General features: G+C 51.7%; 1 protein-coding gene across 21 annotated transcripts in view; it reads right to left on the bottom strand.

Annotated features, from left to right (window-relative positions):
• Nucleotides 1-1,214: 1,214 nt before the first annotated feature.
• Nucleotides 1,215-15,828, bottom strand: part of ATP6V0A1 (ATPase H+ transporting V0 subunit a1) — a gene marked incomplete at both ends in the record, with an annotated part of 49,333 nt that continues 34,719 nt past the window's right edge. For 10 of the 21 annotated variants that reach the window (XM_084239297.1, XM_084239313.1, XM_084239315.1 and 7 more), the window contains 5 exons: nucleotides 1,215-1,308; nucleotides 7,106-7,277; nucleotides 7,560-7,677; nucleotides 12,038-12,055; nucleotides 13,003-13,110. In XM_084239297.1, the coding sequence (XP_084095423.1) occupies nucleotides 1,215-1,308; nucleotides 7,106-7,277; nucleotides 7,560-7,677; nucleotides 12,038-12,055; nucleotides 13,003-13,110 (510 nt within the window). The remainder of the gene's footprint in view (nucleotides 1,309-7,105; nucleotides 7,278-7,559; nucleotides 7,678-12,037; nucleotides 12,056-13,002; nucleotides 13,111-15,828) is intronic. The other 11 variants (XM_084239312.1, XM_084239308.1, XM_084239314.1 and 8 more) reach the window with 2 other exon arrangements.

Raw genomic sequence — 15,828 nt, 5'->3', positions numbered from 1 at the left:
ACACTGCACAGGGGTGAGTGGGGAGGGGGCCGCGTCCAGAACCAGCCCAGCCTGGAGAGCAGCTCTAAGCACTCAGAAGAGCCAGGGTGGGGGAGGGCTGGGGCCACTGGAGGCAGCAGGGGATCAATTTAGCTGAAGCAGCCGGGGCTGCTGCACCAACACATGATTAAGAGGCCCTAAGATCCATCCCCGCTGGGGGTGACAGGGAAGGTGGCTCCTTGGCAGGGCCCACCACCAGCCCACAGGATAGGGGTTCATCGCTCACCACCTCACGCACTGGCAGCCCTGCCGACTCCTGTCCACCAGCAAGCCATAAATGACGCTGGCCTCCCCTGCCTACGCCCCGAGTCTCTCAACCTGGGGTCAGAGTGGGGAGAGGGGAGGCACACTGGTGGGCAGAGCAAGGCAGGCCTGCAGGAGAACCTGCCCGTGATGACCACTGTTCTGCATGTGAGGCTCGCGATCGGCAGCGAAGGTGCAGTCTGCGCCAGGAGGGCACGTCCATGGGCGCTGCCCAGAGGGTATGCTTGTGGCAGGGCCATGGGGCCTCAGAGGCACCAGCCAAGGGGCCAGCCAGGCCCTGCTGTGCTGTGTTATGCTGGGTGCAAACAGGGAAGGGGAGGGAAATGAGTCTAGAGTAGGGGTTAAAGAGGTGGTGTTGGGGGTCCCGGACCTGGGGGTGACAGGGAGCAGTCATGCATGATGTTTTACTTGGGTTCTGCAGAATTCCCAATTAACAAGCACTCTGAAGACCACAGGGGGTGGGGCAAGGGCCAGAAATACCACCTTCCTGCGCCTGCCCCATGCTAACCCAAGGGTATGTTAAAGAGTATCCCTCCCCAACCAGTAACTAGAATGGCAGGAGCAGGGGACTCAAAGTCTAGGTGTGGATGATGAAGGCTCCTTCCAACTGCAAATAGGTGCAAGTGTAAAGGGCTCTGGGCTCATGTGTATATGCAGAACGGGGCCGATACCAGGGGACAGAGAAGGGGCTGTTGGCTGGATGGAGGCCCAGTGGGTGCCCAGTGTGAGTGACAGCCAGGGCCCAGCTTCTCTCCAGAAAATCGCCACACTACACACAAAGCGGGGGACTGGGGAAAGGTGGGAGGGATGCCACAAATGTCCCAAGGCCCAGGGAGCACGACCACAGGCAAGAGGATACCGCTAATTGCTGTGGAGAGTGTGGAGGACAGCGGGGCACTGCCCAGAGGTGCTCACTCATCAAACTTCCCTTCCCGAATGTGCTCGAAGGAGAAGGGGAAGAACTTGAAACCGGTCCCACTGTAGAATTTGTTCTGGAACTCGACCCTGGGGAAAGGGAAAAGGAAAGTCATCCATGCACAAAACCTTTCAGGACTTTACAGTTGGCTCAGAAAGAGGCCCTGCCCCCACCCACCCAAATTAAATTCCACCATGAACTTGAGGAGAAAGCCCCCAGCAAACAGAGGATCTTGATGCAAAACCCTTTGTAAAAACCATGAGCAAGACAAGTTCAGTTGGCCTGAGTCTAACAGCAGCGCAGGGGCCCCCAAAGCCCTTCTCTTGCCAGGAGCTACCAGGCAGAGCTCTAAGGGAAGCCCTGAGTGGTGTGGGCTCAGCCAGGACTCTGGCAAGCACCTCTGTTTCCCTACAGGGAGGGCTGTGAGTGAAAGCTGGAAGCTTTTGATTTAGGGGAGGAAATTCCCAGGAAAGGGGAAATTAGGAGGGACGTCTTCTCAAAGCAGTGGCAAAAATATTCTCCAACTACAAAAACATCTGAGAAAGAATTCTCCTCCTGGGGACTGAAAGGAAAAACAGAGCATTAACTCCCTTCGCAGCAGCTCAGCATCCATCCCTGTTGGTCTCCCCAGGCTCTGAAAGGGGGCAGGGGCTCTGAGGGAGCAGGAAGACCTTGCTCCTGTGAGGGAGCAGAGCGAGGCAGGCTGGCGTGGCTTCCCCTGCAGGCCTGCCCTGGATGGCTGCCCAGCAGCCAAATCACCACCAAATATGGGCAGAAAAATGCATGATTCAGAGAATAAAAAAGCAAAGGAGAGGTGCCCTGAGGAATAGTTTCCACACAGTGCTGTGTGACCTGGGGCACGAGAACCCCTGAAGAACAGATAGGCCAAACAGAGGGCAGCCAGGCCTCAGGCAGTGGTTCCTGCACCCAGGGCTTCCAGAGGCCTCAGCCTCCAGGCCCAGCTTGCTTCTCTTCTCCAGGCTGCCTCACTCCAAGCCAGGAAGGAAAAATAAGCAAAACGGGGTGCGGTGGGAGTGGCCCCAGCAAGGGAGGACTCCTCAGGGGTCCCTTCAGGTGTGGGGTGCTGGCTGAGGACAGAGTGGCAGAGCTGCCAGCTCCACCCCAGGCAAGAAGAGGTGAAACAGAATGTACTGTGTGGGTGTAGGAACAGGCTGTCTTCTCGCTGTACCCCCACATTCCGCAGGGACTGGGCCAAGGTCCCAAAGCCTCCAAATCCTGGAGGACTCCCAGTAGAGCCTGGGTGAAGCTTCCCTCAGGGAAAAGAGTGTCCAGGAACGGGAAGCTGCAGGCTGGAGTTGGCCGAGGCATTCCGCACTGGGACCTGTGGTGGCCGCCACGTGCAGCATCCCTCACAAGCCCCACACAGGCTCCAGCCCCAGGTCCCCTCCGGGGAAATGCGGAGGGGGCTGGTTTTGCTCCTTGCGCACCTCTGTGGGGTCTGAATCCTTCACAGTGGGTGGACTGTGTCTGCATATGGCTGGGGTATTTCTGAACAACTGAAAACAGGTGAACACAGACCCTTTTCACTTGTCAGCATACAGCTAGGTAGTGGGTAAGTTGCCTGGCATCCTGTGAGGTTTCCAGAACTGCTCTCTTGGCTCACTAATCACACAAACAATTCTAACTCCACCTGGGCGGGCGGGGAGGTTTCAGGAGTTTTCAGCTGCTTGTGGGGCCATCACTCTTCCCTCGGAAACCCTCTGCATACCTCCTCTACCCCCGGGGTCCAGTGGGGAAGGGGATCACATGGCTGGGGTGGGGGTACAGAGATCTACATGAGTCAAATTGGGGGGGGGAGGGTCCCGCTGAGACAGCACAGCTCTCCAGGCTGGAGACAGAGTGGGACCTGAGGGTTGGCCTGACTTCGCCTCCCTTCCCAGCCATGCTAACCCCGACCTCCCAGCACAGAGCTGGAAGCAATTTCCCTGTCAGTCTCTCCACCCGCTTCTCCCTCCCAAGCAGGGAAACGCGTGCTTCCTGAGAAAGTACAAACATGAAGTGCTTGGTGTCGGGGTGCGGCAGGGTCTTCCTGGCCACCTTGTGAGATCTTTCTTCTTGAGGGGAATGCTGCACTGCTCTCCTCAGAAGCTTCTGGGGCTCTGTCACACTCCAAGCCACTCAAACGCATCTCAAGATTTCAACAGTTATGAGGAAGCCTTGGGAAGCCAGATGAGTCCCCGTCACCCCTTTCAGCCCAATAGCTGGCAGAGGCCTAACTGGGAGCCCACAGAAAGAGCACTCCTGCTAAGCAACAGGAAACCTGGTTTCCTTGAGGGAAGGGGATGGAGTCCCGGCTGCTTGCCTTTCCTGGCAGGGGGTGTGGCTGAGGGGTGGCTGTTTTAAAGAGACAATTCTGGGCCAGGTTGCCTCTTGGCCCTTTCTGCCACTGTCTGCACAGGGCGTGGAACACAGGCTGGTCTGACGGCCCACCTGGCAGACATGATGGCCATCAGGAACCACATTCAGGTGTTTCTACTTCTCCTGGGGCAGCGAACCCCTAACTACCCCATGCTGCTGGGCTGTGCACCATTGCATTCCAGTCGTGGCCTTTAGCCACCAGTCTGTGGGGGCGCGAGTGCACGTCTGCATGTAAGTGGGGCATGCTGGGTAGCGGGGGGGGCTAGGGCCTGTGAAGGTGGGCCATGTGCTGCAGTCAGTGTGGTGTCCACAGTTACAACTACAGATCACATTCCAGGCTTTGCCTTTGCTAAGGAGAAAGAGGCCTAATTATAGTGGGCCAGAAAGCCAAGCACATTTTATATGTCCAGTGGGAGGAAAGACATAAGACAATTGGCAGGTTACTTGGTAAACTACTCAATTTGTCTTCACACCCGTCACCCACCTTCTTGTGGCCTATGTGAATCTCTGATCAGTGGCTTATTTTTATTATCAAGTCAGATATTTTTCTTCTTATCCCCAACAAAGAGACCCAGGGCTGGTATAGTGGGCAGCCCTTGTATCAGAATCAGGAAGCCCCAGCTGAAAACCAAGGGTAAAGTGACAGGCCTGAAGGTGTCCAGGCTGGAGCCAGGAGAACCAGCAGCCAAACCCCGGTAGCCATTTCCTGCAGGACCAGCCTTGACCTCCAGCGCCCCTCACACCTGAGGACTCCCAGGGCGGGGACAGAGACCAGCAGCCCTTGCAACACAGCCACGTTTGGCCAGGAGGGGGCGCACAAGCACCTGTTTCCTTCCCTTTCCAAACTTGTGTCCTGACGGGATTCTAAAAGCTGCGGAAAAGAGCCTTTGGTGTTGTCTCTTTTATCCAATACTTCCACTACCGAAGCCCCGCAACATGCCTGACAAACCGGCCCATGCAAATGGCACCTGAGGAGCATTCAGATGTGCCTCCCCCTGGGTCTTCCCTCTCTCCAAACAGGCTACAAAGCAAGTAGGGGACCACAGCCAGACGTCCCCTCCACAGCCTTCTGACTTTCAAGCGGGCGGCAGCATGCGCACTGCTTCCTACTTGACCACAGAGGCCTTCTCAGAGTAGTCCTCTTTTCACATCAGAAAAGGTGAGACACGTAAGGACTTCCCTCGGGGTCACCAGGCCAGGCCTGGCAGAGCTGGAATTCGACTGAGGTTGGCCTGATTCTGAAGCCTGCTTTCTTGTTACTTTCTCAGGCCCAGTCAAGAGGATGTGGGAAGACACCTACACTCCAGGGCCATAGGTGAGAAGTAATCTTCTGGCAACAAAACATAGCACCCCAAAATGCCTCAGCTCACCCTGGAGATTAGGCCAAGCCCAGGCAGCCTTCCTCGTGCCACGCTGGGCCTGGCTCACGGCTCTGACAGTTTGGGTTCAGTTCCTTGACGGCTCCCCACCTTACCAGGGAGGTGACAGACTCTCCACTTGGACCGGATTCAAGGTGGGGTGGTAACTGTTCCCTCAAGCTCAGGAGACAGAGAAGTAAATAGGAAAGGAAGGAAGCCAAGAGGGCAAGAAACAGTGAGTCACCACAGGCTGGCTACACAGACGTCCCCTCACACTGAGTGGCTGAGGAAGTGTGCTGGGGAGAGCACGCTGATAAGCTGAGAACAGGGGAGCCCGCCAGCAGTCCGAGGCACGCAGCCTTCCTAACCTCCAGACTCCACAGTAAACAACAGCTGGGCGGGGAAGAGGCCAGCAAGGAGGGGAAAGCCAGGCCGAGAGAGCAGTGCTCCCTGACACAGCAGAAACTTTCTTCTAAAGGAGCTTTTGAGGGAAGAGTAAGTCCCAGGCACGCCTTACCCTGCCCCTCTTCCTCCCTCTGAATGATACAAAGGTTGGGCTGTAACCAACCAGAAGAAAAATTAAAAATAATAGTGGGGAAGAGGTTTCTCAGGCTCAGAGTTTAGATTTTCTTCAGGTCTGGAAAAGTGATGGAACTCTCCACCTCAGACCAGCTCACCTACGGGTTCCTAAGGAAGGGTCAGCGAGTTTATGATCCCCTACATTGGAAAGACTGTGTGCCCATATTGGGAATGTGGGTGTTTCTCTAGGGAAAGGGCCAGAGCATGTGGGGTTTAAGACCCAGAAAGAGAGGAAGAAATCACAACATGGAAATGGGGACTGTAGAGGGCAGCAGCCAGATAACGTGCAGGATTTCAGGTTTTAGTACTGATATGTCCCAAGCACATTTGGGAAGTAACTATACTTTAAGAAAATTGTTCCAGGGCCTCCCTAGGGTAAGGGGTTAAGCAGTGCACTATGAAGCAATCTGCAGCCTCTGCAGCATGAGTTCAATCCCCAGCCAGCCAGGGAGATTCCCACATGGCGCAGCAGACCTCTCCTGTCTCGCCCGCTCTCCCCTCAGTGTACTTTGGTCAATCTGCCTGTTCTATTGCCCACTCTGTCTCTGGTGAATCCTCTCACCCCCTGCATCTCTGGCCTGTACCCCAGCTCTTGTGTGCATAGATAAATAAATCTTAAAAAAAAAAAAAGAAAATTGTTCCATTTGTCTGACATTCAAATTGGACTGGTGTCCTGTAATATATATTTGCTAAATCTGGCAACCCTATTTGAGGTCACAGCCACAGCCAGGCCCCAACACCAGCTCTCCCTCTGCCTGGGACTGAGCTAGCTCAGCAGACCAATTAAGAGGCACAAATCAGGGGCCTCCCTGGTAGCACAAGGGGTTAAGTCTCAGCACCATGAAGCTACTGGCAGCCACTGCAGCGTGAGTTCGATCCCTGGTCAGGAAGATGACCCACAGGGAGATGACCCACGTGGAGCAGCAGACCTCTCCTGTCTCCCCACTGCTCCCCTCAGCAGTGTATTTCAGTGGATCTGCCTGTTCTGCTCCCCACTCTGTCTCTGGTGAATCCTCTCACCCGCCTCCCCCCTGACCTGCTTTCGTGTACTGAGCTACAATCTAGAGCCAGCGCTCCCCTCATGAACATGTTGCTGCCAGGGCCCCTACTAAAGGCAATGGCAAGACAGAAGTAGGGGCATGTGTGACAAAACTAGGGTAGAATAAGCTCTAGCACTTTCCTGGACTTGAATTTATTCCAGTGCTGCTTTCATTATTCTAAAGACAGAAGAAAGTTGTATGTCAGAGCAAAGAGAAATAGACAGACACAGCCAATTCCAGTAGCTTCTTTCAGCCATGATGAAGACCACTAAAGAATGCTGAGGTAGGAAGAAGGGACCTGACAGCACCTAGAGACCTAGAAAAGGTTCTCCCTGCAGACTGTGGAAACCGATCTGTGCTTCTCCTGACCAGGGACATTTCCTGACACTCACTACTAAGACAGGTCCTCGGGTGTGGGGACGGGAAAGCAGGCACTGCCTAGTGAAGAGACTGGACTCAGCACAAAAGTAAAGCTGTGTTCAGTGTGGTTAAGGCCGCGTTCCCACCTCCTGCCCCTGTGTGCCACTCACCAGTGCAACCGCAGTGCATGAAGGAAAGCCGAGAGGCCCTCCATGATGAGGAGGATGGCGACAGTCAGGGTGGCAAAGGCAGCAAAGATGAAGAACAGTGCCAGGCCTCCCGCCATGCTCTTCACACTCAGGCCGATGTGGATCACCATGGTCCAAAGTACCTCAGACAGCTCTAGGGAATGGGGAGACACAACAGGGTCACTTCAACTACAGTTTTTGCTTCTCCAACCCTCACCCTGAAAGGCTCCTTGCCCCCAGGCTTCCCGTGGCCTGGAAGGGACCACCACATACAGCTAGTCTGGAGAAGCACAGATCCTCCCATCTGGACATCATTCTCCCTGATAAACTAAGAACCTGAATAATCCTACAGCCTTTATGGAATTTCCACTCTATATAAGCCCCCACCTGCGGTGCCCAGAGAAGGGGAGACCATAGTCTTCAACCTGAGACTCACGTGCATGAGCGAGGCTGAGGGCCCAGAGCCGCAGGTAGGAGGCGGTGTTGGAGATGCAGCCCAGGCAGTACTCGATGGTGTGGATGGCCTGGTGGACCATCGTGTCCCCAAAGTCAAACTGTCGTGGGAGGAAGCGAGAGAGAACATGTAAGGCTGGAGGGAGGGGCGAGTCCAGGAGGATTTGAACTGTGGCCATGTGAGCACCTTGGGTCTGAGGGTGGGCACTCACAGCTACGTGGGCCAGAAGACCCGGCTTTGCACTCAGGTGACTGCGGCTGTGTCAGCCCCAGAAATCCTGCCTAGCTTAGCCCCGCATTGGAACACTGCCATTCCCCTCAGAATACATTTCAATAACTACATCTTCATGACAATCTTCTCAACACATGTTTTTTCTCTCTGCCAGGCTGTTAGCTCAAGAGAGGAGTATGAGCGGAGCCCTCAGACTGTCAGGACCCAGGGCCCCAAGGACCGGCTGCAGGACCTGCTCTAGGACTCCCAACTTCCCCTGCAAGAGGAGGCTCCAGTGCTGCAGTGCTGGGAGGCCAGGAAGGGCTCTCCCCTAGGCCGCGCTGCCTGGAGAAGATTAGCCCTCTATAGCCACTTCACTTCTTTTTTACAACCCGTTGGGAGCAAGATAATCTCCTTTTGCTTTTGTGACTTCTGAGAATATTACACAAAAGTGTTGCAAATTCCTGCTTGGGTAGTTAAGACAGGACAGAACAGCTATTGGTTTTTGTTTACTTGTTGTCCTCATGCTCTCTTTCTCCCAGTTTTCCTTTCAACACCAAGAATTATTTCTAGAATAAAGGGGTGGGGCTGGAACAAGGTCTGCAGGGTCCACCTTTAGGACTGCTCTAGGCCTGGCTGATGCTGAAGCACGAGGTGCACTAGTGGGGCAATCATTGCCACTAAACAGCAGGGGGGCTCCCTTCCAGGCTCCTCCCCCCAGTCAGAAGGCTTTTGGGCTACCCCTCATCCCACTGGCCTCAAGTCAGTCTATTTTTCACTTTCTTTCAAGGCTCACATGACTCCACTCCCAAAGGACACCAGACTTGCCTTGGGAAACTGCATGAGGATGGGATGGGAGAAGGGGCGGGCTGGGAAGGCTGAACAGCCCAGATCTTAGGGGTGCAGAACGTGTGGACAGGCCAGCCCTGACACATCATAACTGGGCAACCACCTCTCTTGCTTTCATGTCTGTCAGCGCTAGGGTATTTCTGGGGTTTTCTCCTGGAACATGCTCTTCTGGCCTCTAAGCGACCATGAAAACTGGGGTAATCCTAGTGACCTCAATCCCAACAGTGCTGTTTAAGAGCTTCTCCCCACCACTGCTGGCTGTTGTCCCAGAGCCTGTGCTCAGAAGGAGGAGAGGCCCACCATCCAAGGAGGGCGGGCCTTTATGCCAGTTCTCTGAGAAACCACCCCTTTCAGATTTTTATTCCACCTTGTGTTTCTCCCACCTGAAAAGCAAGATAAAGGAGACTGAGGGAGAAAGCTTCCCTTCTGGGCATTACCTTCACTGTCTCCTCTCCTAGATCCCTATCTTCCTGCCTCAGGCATGTTTTCTTAAGTAGACAATGGGGGAAGATAATGATGGGGTGAGAACTGAGAAATCCAGTCGAGCACTTAGAAGGAGTCTGCCCCTCAGACCTGCCCAGTGAGTCAACCTAGACTGACCATGAATCAGCACATTCCCTGCCCCCTTCCTCAACACCCTTCCATGCCTTACCTGGGCTTCTACCCTCTCTGCTCCACAAGCCAGTCCTTTTTGGCATGTTCACCCTTATTTCCCAACCGTGAGACCTAACAGACGTGTGTGTCATGAGCCCACAGCGTCTCCACCACTGTCTTTCCTTCCTCCCTGGAGACACTCACCTCCCCTTGGCTTCCTTCTACGTCTCTGGATGTTCCTTCTTGGTCTCCATAATGGCTCTTTCTTAATTGCTGGGGTTCCAGCCTCAGCCCTTAAGGCTCCCCTGAAGCACTGCCCTTAGGGTTTCAGTAGGCACCATCAGAGGGACTCCCAAATGGATACTTCCAGCTCCGAGCCACCTATTTCCTACTTGCTGTGCTACATCTCTTCCTGGGATGCCACAGATGCTTTGAACTCATGCCATTCGAACTAAACTAGTTAGCTGTTCTCCTCTGACCCCACGAAAACCTACTTCTACTCGTGTGCATGTCTACCAGAGTCCCTGGTGATGTCTGAGGAACTGCAGCCTGGAAGCCAGTCAGGCTCTCAAGGCCTATATTCACTGGGGCACTGGGACCTGGAGTTTTCAGTTCCTTAATCTCATATTGGCCTGAGACACTGGCTAGTAAACACCTCACTTCACTTCAGGCCTCCCCACTCTTGGCTGACTTATCAGCCCAGCTGGCCCTCCCATCTCTAGACTGTGTCCCCTCTGCACTCAGTATACCCCACAGCATCCGTACCGTCTCAGCACTGCACAGCTGTCACGTCACTTGCAGCATCACCGCCCTCTGACAGCTCCTGTTGTCCAAACACTCTGCTCTGGCTGGTTGCTGCCTATCCCTAGTCTCACCTCGCACCTGTGCTGGTCCTGACTCTGTGCTCCAGCCAAGCTGAATACTTGCTTATCCCCACACATGATGTGCCTGTAGGCCTCCATGCCTGCAGTACAACAACCACACACACTGGTGGGGCCGCACCCCTTCCCTCTCCAGAGATTCATGCTGAGCTTGGAATAGGAATAATTCCCTTAGGGATTCCTTTCCTGGTTTCCTTGTCCCACCCCCACCCAGGTATTGTCAGGTGCTCTCTTTCTGTGCTCCTACTGCATCCTGAGCACAGCTTGATCACAGCATCTGTCACCCAGGTTGTCTCCTCAACTTAGGAGTTCCTTGAAGGCAAGGACTGTTTTCCATCTTTCAGTTTCTGCGGCAATAATTACAGTGTTTGCCACATGGAGGGTGAATGGGTGGAATGAATGTACCCAATGAAAAGATGCATAGGGAGGTGCCTGCTGAGTGGTTATAGCCGCTAAGGGCTTCTCAAACAACTGGCCTGGGCCTGGTTTACAACTAGGCCGAGTGCTCCCACTGGCCTCCCCGGGGAGAGGGACTGCCGCTTCTACCCAGCTGGAACAATGACCTGTGTGGGGAAAATGGGTGGTCACAGCCAGGTCAAATGGGGAAGTTCTAGAAGGAGGCTGGACTTTTAAGAAAAATCTTAAAATAACTGTGAGTTATCTAAATTTGACCATAGAGAACTAGACTGTATCTGTTACCTGATAAAGATAAGATGTTTTAACTACTTAGGAAGCTGAGGGAACTGGAGGCCAGCAACTGGGGAGGCTGCTGATAGGCATCTTCTCTGGATGGCCAACTGCCCTGGGATGTGGCTACAAACATGGGCCATTCTGCTAACGGCACTGGGTGCTCAACTTGGAAGACATTTAGAAGGGGCAGTATTGCTGGAGGAGGTGCTAGTGGGAGAGGGGGGTGGCACAGGCACATTCCCACCAGCCCTGCCAGGCAGCACCACCTGGGACTGTGCCCACAGGGGCGGGCCAGGAACGAAGCCCCTGGATGTCAGCACAGGGGCCCCTCCAGTCTTCAGGGAAACCCAGAGGCCTGTTTTTATGTAGAACAGCAAAGGATTTTCCATTCATTACCATCCTGCTACCCTCTTAGAGAGGGCCAGGAGAGCCAGGAGAGGCAGGTGAAGTTCACGGGTCTAGGTATTTTAGACAGAAGTTTTGGGGGAAGATGCAAACAGTGCAGCAAGGTGTTTTAAAAACCAAATTTGAAATTTGCGTGCCGCTAACTGAATGAACGCTGAGCTGGAAGGCGTGAATGTTCAGTCAACTTTCTTTCTGTTCTTGTCTGTATGTGACTGGCATAATATGAACTCCCTTCATGCAGATGGATTGCTTTTTCTGGGATGCATCTGCAAGGCAAAGCCTCCTCCTGAGAGCTGTCTACCTCCCACCTGGGTCACAAGAGGGAACCCCAAGCAAAGGGCCAGCAATTCTCACTTCAAGCACCATCAAGCTGATGAGGGCAGCAGGAAGGCTGCTGCATCTCAGACAGGGGGAAAAGGTAAGCTTTACTCATAAACACTCAGAGAAGCAGGGAGGAAACAGCTACTCCCAGTGGTAGAGCGACCACAACATCACAGGAGAGGAAGACAGAGGCCAAAGGGATTTAACTCCCAAGGGGAGTTACTTCAAGAATGCCAAAGCAGACATTACTTGTAGCTCCTTTCAAAGCCATTCTCAGAGGTATTAGATCAGCAGAGTCAATGAGACAAGACAAAGGTGACTGACATGAGATGCAGTGAATGGAGATGAGCTTTTTCAGAACACGGGTTCATGAACTGGTTAGAAATGGCCGATGAGATGCGGGATGCACGGGGTCATGTGTGGCCAGGACGCGGCAGGGTCAGCAGAGTGATCACAAGGATTGGAAGAGAAGCTACAGATAAACATGAAGGCAAAGCCAGCTGGTCTTACCACTTCGTCCTCGGTAGGCTTGAAAACACAAATTTACACTTAGTGGGAAGTCACGTCACACACAAGGTCACATGTCACGAGCACAAGGCCACTGACCGCTTCGGGGTAGGGCGAGGGAGGGGACTGTGGATGTTAAAGGGCCTGATATGTTGGGGGCAGGCGTCCTCCGTGTACACAGAGAGCAACATCAACAGTATTTACAGCATTGACATTTATATTTTTAAAAGACACCCCAGTCCTTGCAATTTCTTTTTTAAAAAGTTATACATGTAGAGGAAGAGGTCAGTCAGACTGAAAAGTCCAGTCACCTAGGTCCTCTACTCCTATTCTGTTTGCTTTAAAAAGAGTATCATGACTAGATGAGATTCGACAGTTCGGTTCAGAGGCTTTGTGGTCAGGTCAGTCAAGGAGATTTTAAACACTGAGCTCAGAGGTGGTGATTCAAGGAAAAGTCTAGCCTGGCTTTACTACTTTCACTCTCCCTGGAAAAAGCAAGCAAATAATGCTTTTAAAAGGTTCAGATAAAATGTCTGTAGCAAGAGCCTGTCAGTGGAACAGGACAGTACCAGTGACTTCAGTTCCAGCTGGACCCAGGCTTGGAGGGGGCCACAAGCGGTCTGTATTTCTGGTCACAAGAACTGGGAAGCCGGGAGGCTGAGGCCTATTCCGCCTTGGTTGGAGGGAGGAGTAATTGAGACCGCATGCAGGGTACTGCAGGCAACGTGGAATTCAAGAGGTCGGACAACAGAACAAAGGGCTGCGGGCGCTGCGGGCTCTGCAGGCAGCGCTGGAGTTCGGAGCAGGGCCCACTGGAAAAAGCTGGGCACCTTAAGAGGTCCAGAAGGCGGGTGATCATGTGTATTAGCGTTTTTACTTTCAAGAAGATGGAGTGAGGTCACTTAGGTACACAAGACTAAGGCTGCCCCGAGGTGAGAGGAGAGGATGCCCACACCGCTGGGTCTTACCTCTTCCGCGTCCTCTGAATGGGTGGAGAGCTGGTCATGCTGAATAATCTCAGCATCCTCCTCTGTTGGTCCGTTGCCCACCCTGATCCCACCAAAGTTGAGAGTTCCCTACACAGGCGAACAGAAAGAGTAGAATTTGCCTGGGCTTTAATGTGACATTCTGTGAGGTGGGGAAGGGCGATGGTTAGTACATACGAACCTCAGAAAAGCATAAATTCTAACAACAAAAACAAAACCCACTTTGAACAGCTAAATAAAATCAAACCACTGATCCCACCCAAACACCTCCGCCCGAGTCCAGCCCCAATCTACATTTACCACCTCATCCTGCTTCACAGGAAATACGCACTTCTGCCTAGTGCACCCAGACACACCGGCCTCACCCCCGTCAGCACTAACTGAGAATCCTGCTTGAGTGGAAGCTTAATAGGAACAGACACTCATAGCAAGTGTATCTCTTCTGTAAAGTCTTCAAGGGCCTAAGTTTTTCTGGAACTAAAGAACAGACTTTCTAAGAGGGAAGGGAGCCAAATGAATGGTGACTGTAACATGGTCCGATAAGCTTTCAACAGAAGCCCAAGATTCCAGCGACCTCTCCCAGAAATGTACCAGGCCTCTGCCCAGGAACAAAGGGCTTCCTAGGTCAGGGAAGGAAAAAAGTTTATGGCGAATACTGACTGGGGATATACGTATAAAGGAGGTTTCTTTGCTTCTTTCCTTCAATGGAGGATCCCAGAATGTTAGAGCAACTCTTCTGTGGGCAGACGCTGTTTGGGTGTTTACTTCTCACTTCCCAGGCACGTTTTCAGAAGGGTCTCCAGAGGCAGAATCTTTAAGTCAACTTGATTTGGAAAAGTCTGGGTTTACTGGACTCTCTGGCTACAAAGGACTCTCTGGCTACAAAAACCAGGCAGAACAGGGATTAAGTCTGACAGCTACGAACCAGTGCTAACCTGCTAGAGTGGGAAGGCGCTGAAGACAGCCTCCAGAGGCACTTCATGGTTTCTGCCAAACGAGACAAGCTCTTGGTGACTGTTCTGCAAAATGGCCTGGGTTGAACCATGCCTAAACAGGCTGGTCAAGTGCTCTGAGATCCCTTGCAGTGTCGCTGCTGGCGTGGACCTTCTACCAGAGTTCCTGACACCAGTGTTTGGGCACATTCTCCCTCCTCTTCTAGCAGTGGTTCTCACATGCTGGTCAGAGAGCCAGCTGCAACAGAATCCCCTTGAAAGCTTCGTTTCATTGAATGGAGATTCTTGAGTACTGCCCTCAGAAATTGTATTTGTTAGGTCTGGGATGGGGCCTAGGAAATCTGACTTAACAAATACTTCCCCAAGTACACATTATACAACAATTTTGATTGTCTCTCAAAATTGAAAATGTAATGTAGCCTCTGAGATGCATCAATCCCACTGCTGGAAACTTTTCTGCTTATGAAATCTTATCAAGATACAGGACAAGGATGTTCCCGGCATTATTATTTATAGTAGTAAAGAATTGGGAACAAGCAATACAACCATCAATAAAAAAAAAAGTGATTATATTAAAAAAAGAAAGTAATTATATAATTTCAGCATTTCCAACATAGTCTGTGGAATGCCAGGCAACTGTGAAGACGAGTATTACTATGAAACCATCTCCAAGATTCACTAAATTAAAAAAAAAAAAAACTAATAGTGAGGGATAGAAGAGCTACAGTTTAAAACACAATTCCTAATGTGTTTTAAATACATACATACACATGCATACACATATACATGTTTCTCTCCATTGATGATAAGCTATGCTGACATATGCAGAAGGCCTTTTGGACACAATCCTCTCAACTATTAACACCACCCCTGAACAAGAGGGCAGAGGGGGGATGGGGAGACTTTCACTTTCAGGACTTCTGTGTCTCTAACCAAGTGTACCTATTACTTTTAGCTTTCAATGTTAGTAGGGGATTTTCTGGGTCATGGAGTAGTGGGCCACCTTAATTTATTTTTTTCACTTATCTGTTTTGTTTTAACTCTCTAAGAAACAGATTTAAAGTTTACCAGGTGATTCTTATATGTAGTCAGACCCAGGAACCATGGAAGCACCTGTAGGCCATGTACATATTACACTTTGACAACCCTCAAAAGGAGGACTGAAAGTACAACAAAGGGTCCTGGGGCCAGAAGGGGATTCCAGCGCATCCCAGGATGGGTTATAGGGTCAAGGAGGCCTGCTTCAGACTTCAAGGCAACTAAAGCAGGAGACCATTTTTGAAGCTCCCCCCTAGCCACTAGATAATGTGAGAGGCAGACAAGTTACACCTCCCAGTCAGACACTAACAAGTATCTTTTAGGCACAAAGGGAATGAGAGTTACGGGAAGGAGTATGAGACACACACATTAGCAGAAAAATGAAAAGAAAAAATTAAACTGTGATACACTACTTATAGGCAACCAAAACAAAACAGACTAGAATAGAGCAAAACTGGATCAGTGTTCTTAGCCCTTGGGGTCAAGAATCCAGGGCCCTTGTTGGAGAATGACAGTTCTGATGCCTTCAGGCTACTCTCCAAAAATAGTTGTTTTGCTGAAGAACTGGTGGGCTAAGAAGACCCTGTGAATGTGCAGGTTTCCAGACTGGGAACTTTTACTGTGGAGAACATCATAGAAGAAGATGCCAGATTTAAAAGCATCAAGATCTCTGAAGCACACTTTAAATATACTAAGATTAGCAGAAAGAAAAGCTCATGGAAAGAATGTCATTAAATGGATAATATGTCCTTCATTGCTGTTATTTTTAAATTTCTCATAGGGAAGGAGAAAGTAAGTACTGGAAAATAATTTGAAG

The sequence above is a fragment of the Talpa europaea genome, assembly GCF_964194135.1.
Source record: "Talpa europaea genome assembly, chromosome: 7".
Taxonomy (NCBI): Eukaryota; Metazoa; Chordata; class Mammalia; order Eulipotyphla; family Talpidae; genus Talpa; species Talpa europaea.
The sequence above is the reverse complement of the archived record's forward strand: the minus strand, read 5'-3'. Positions and strand labels throughout refer to the sequence as shown.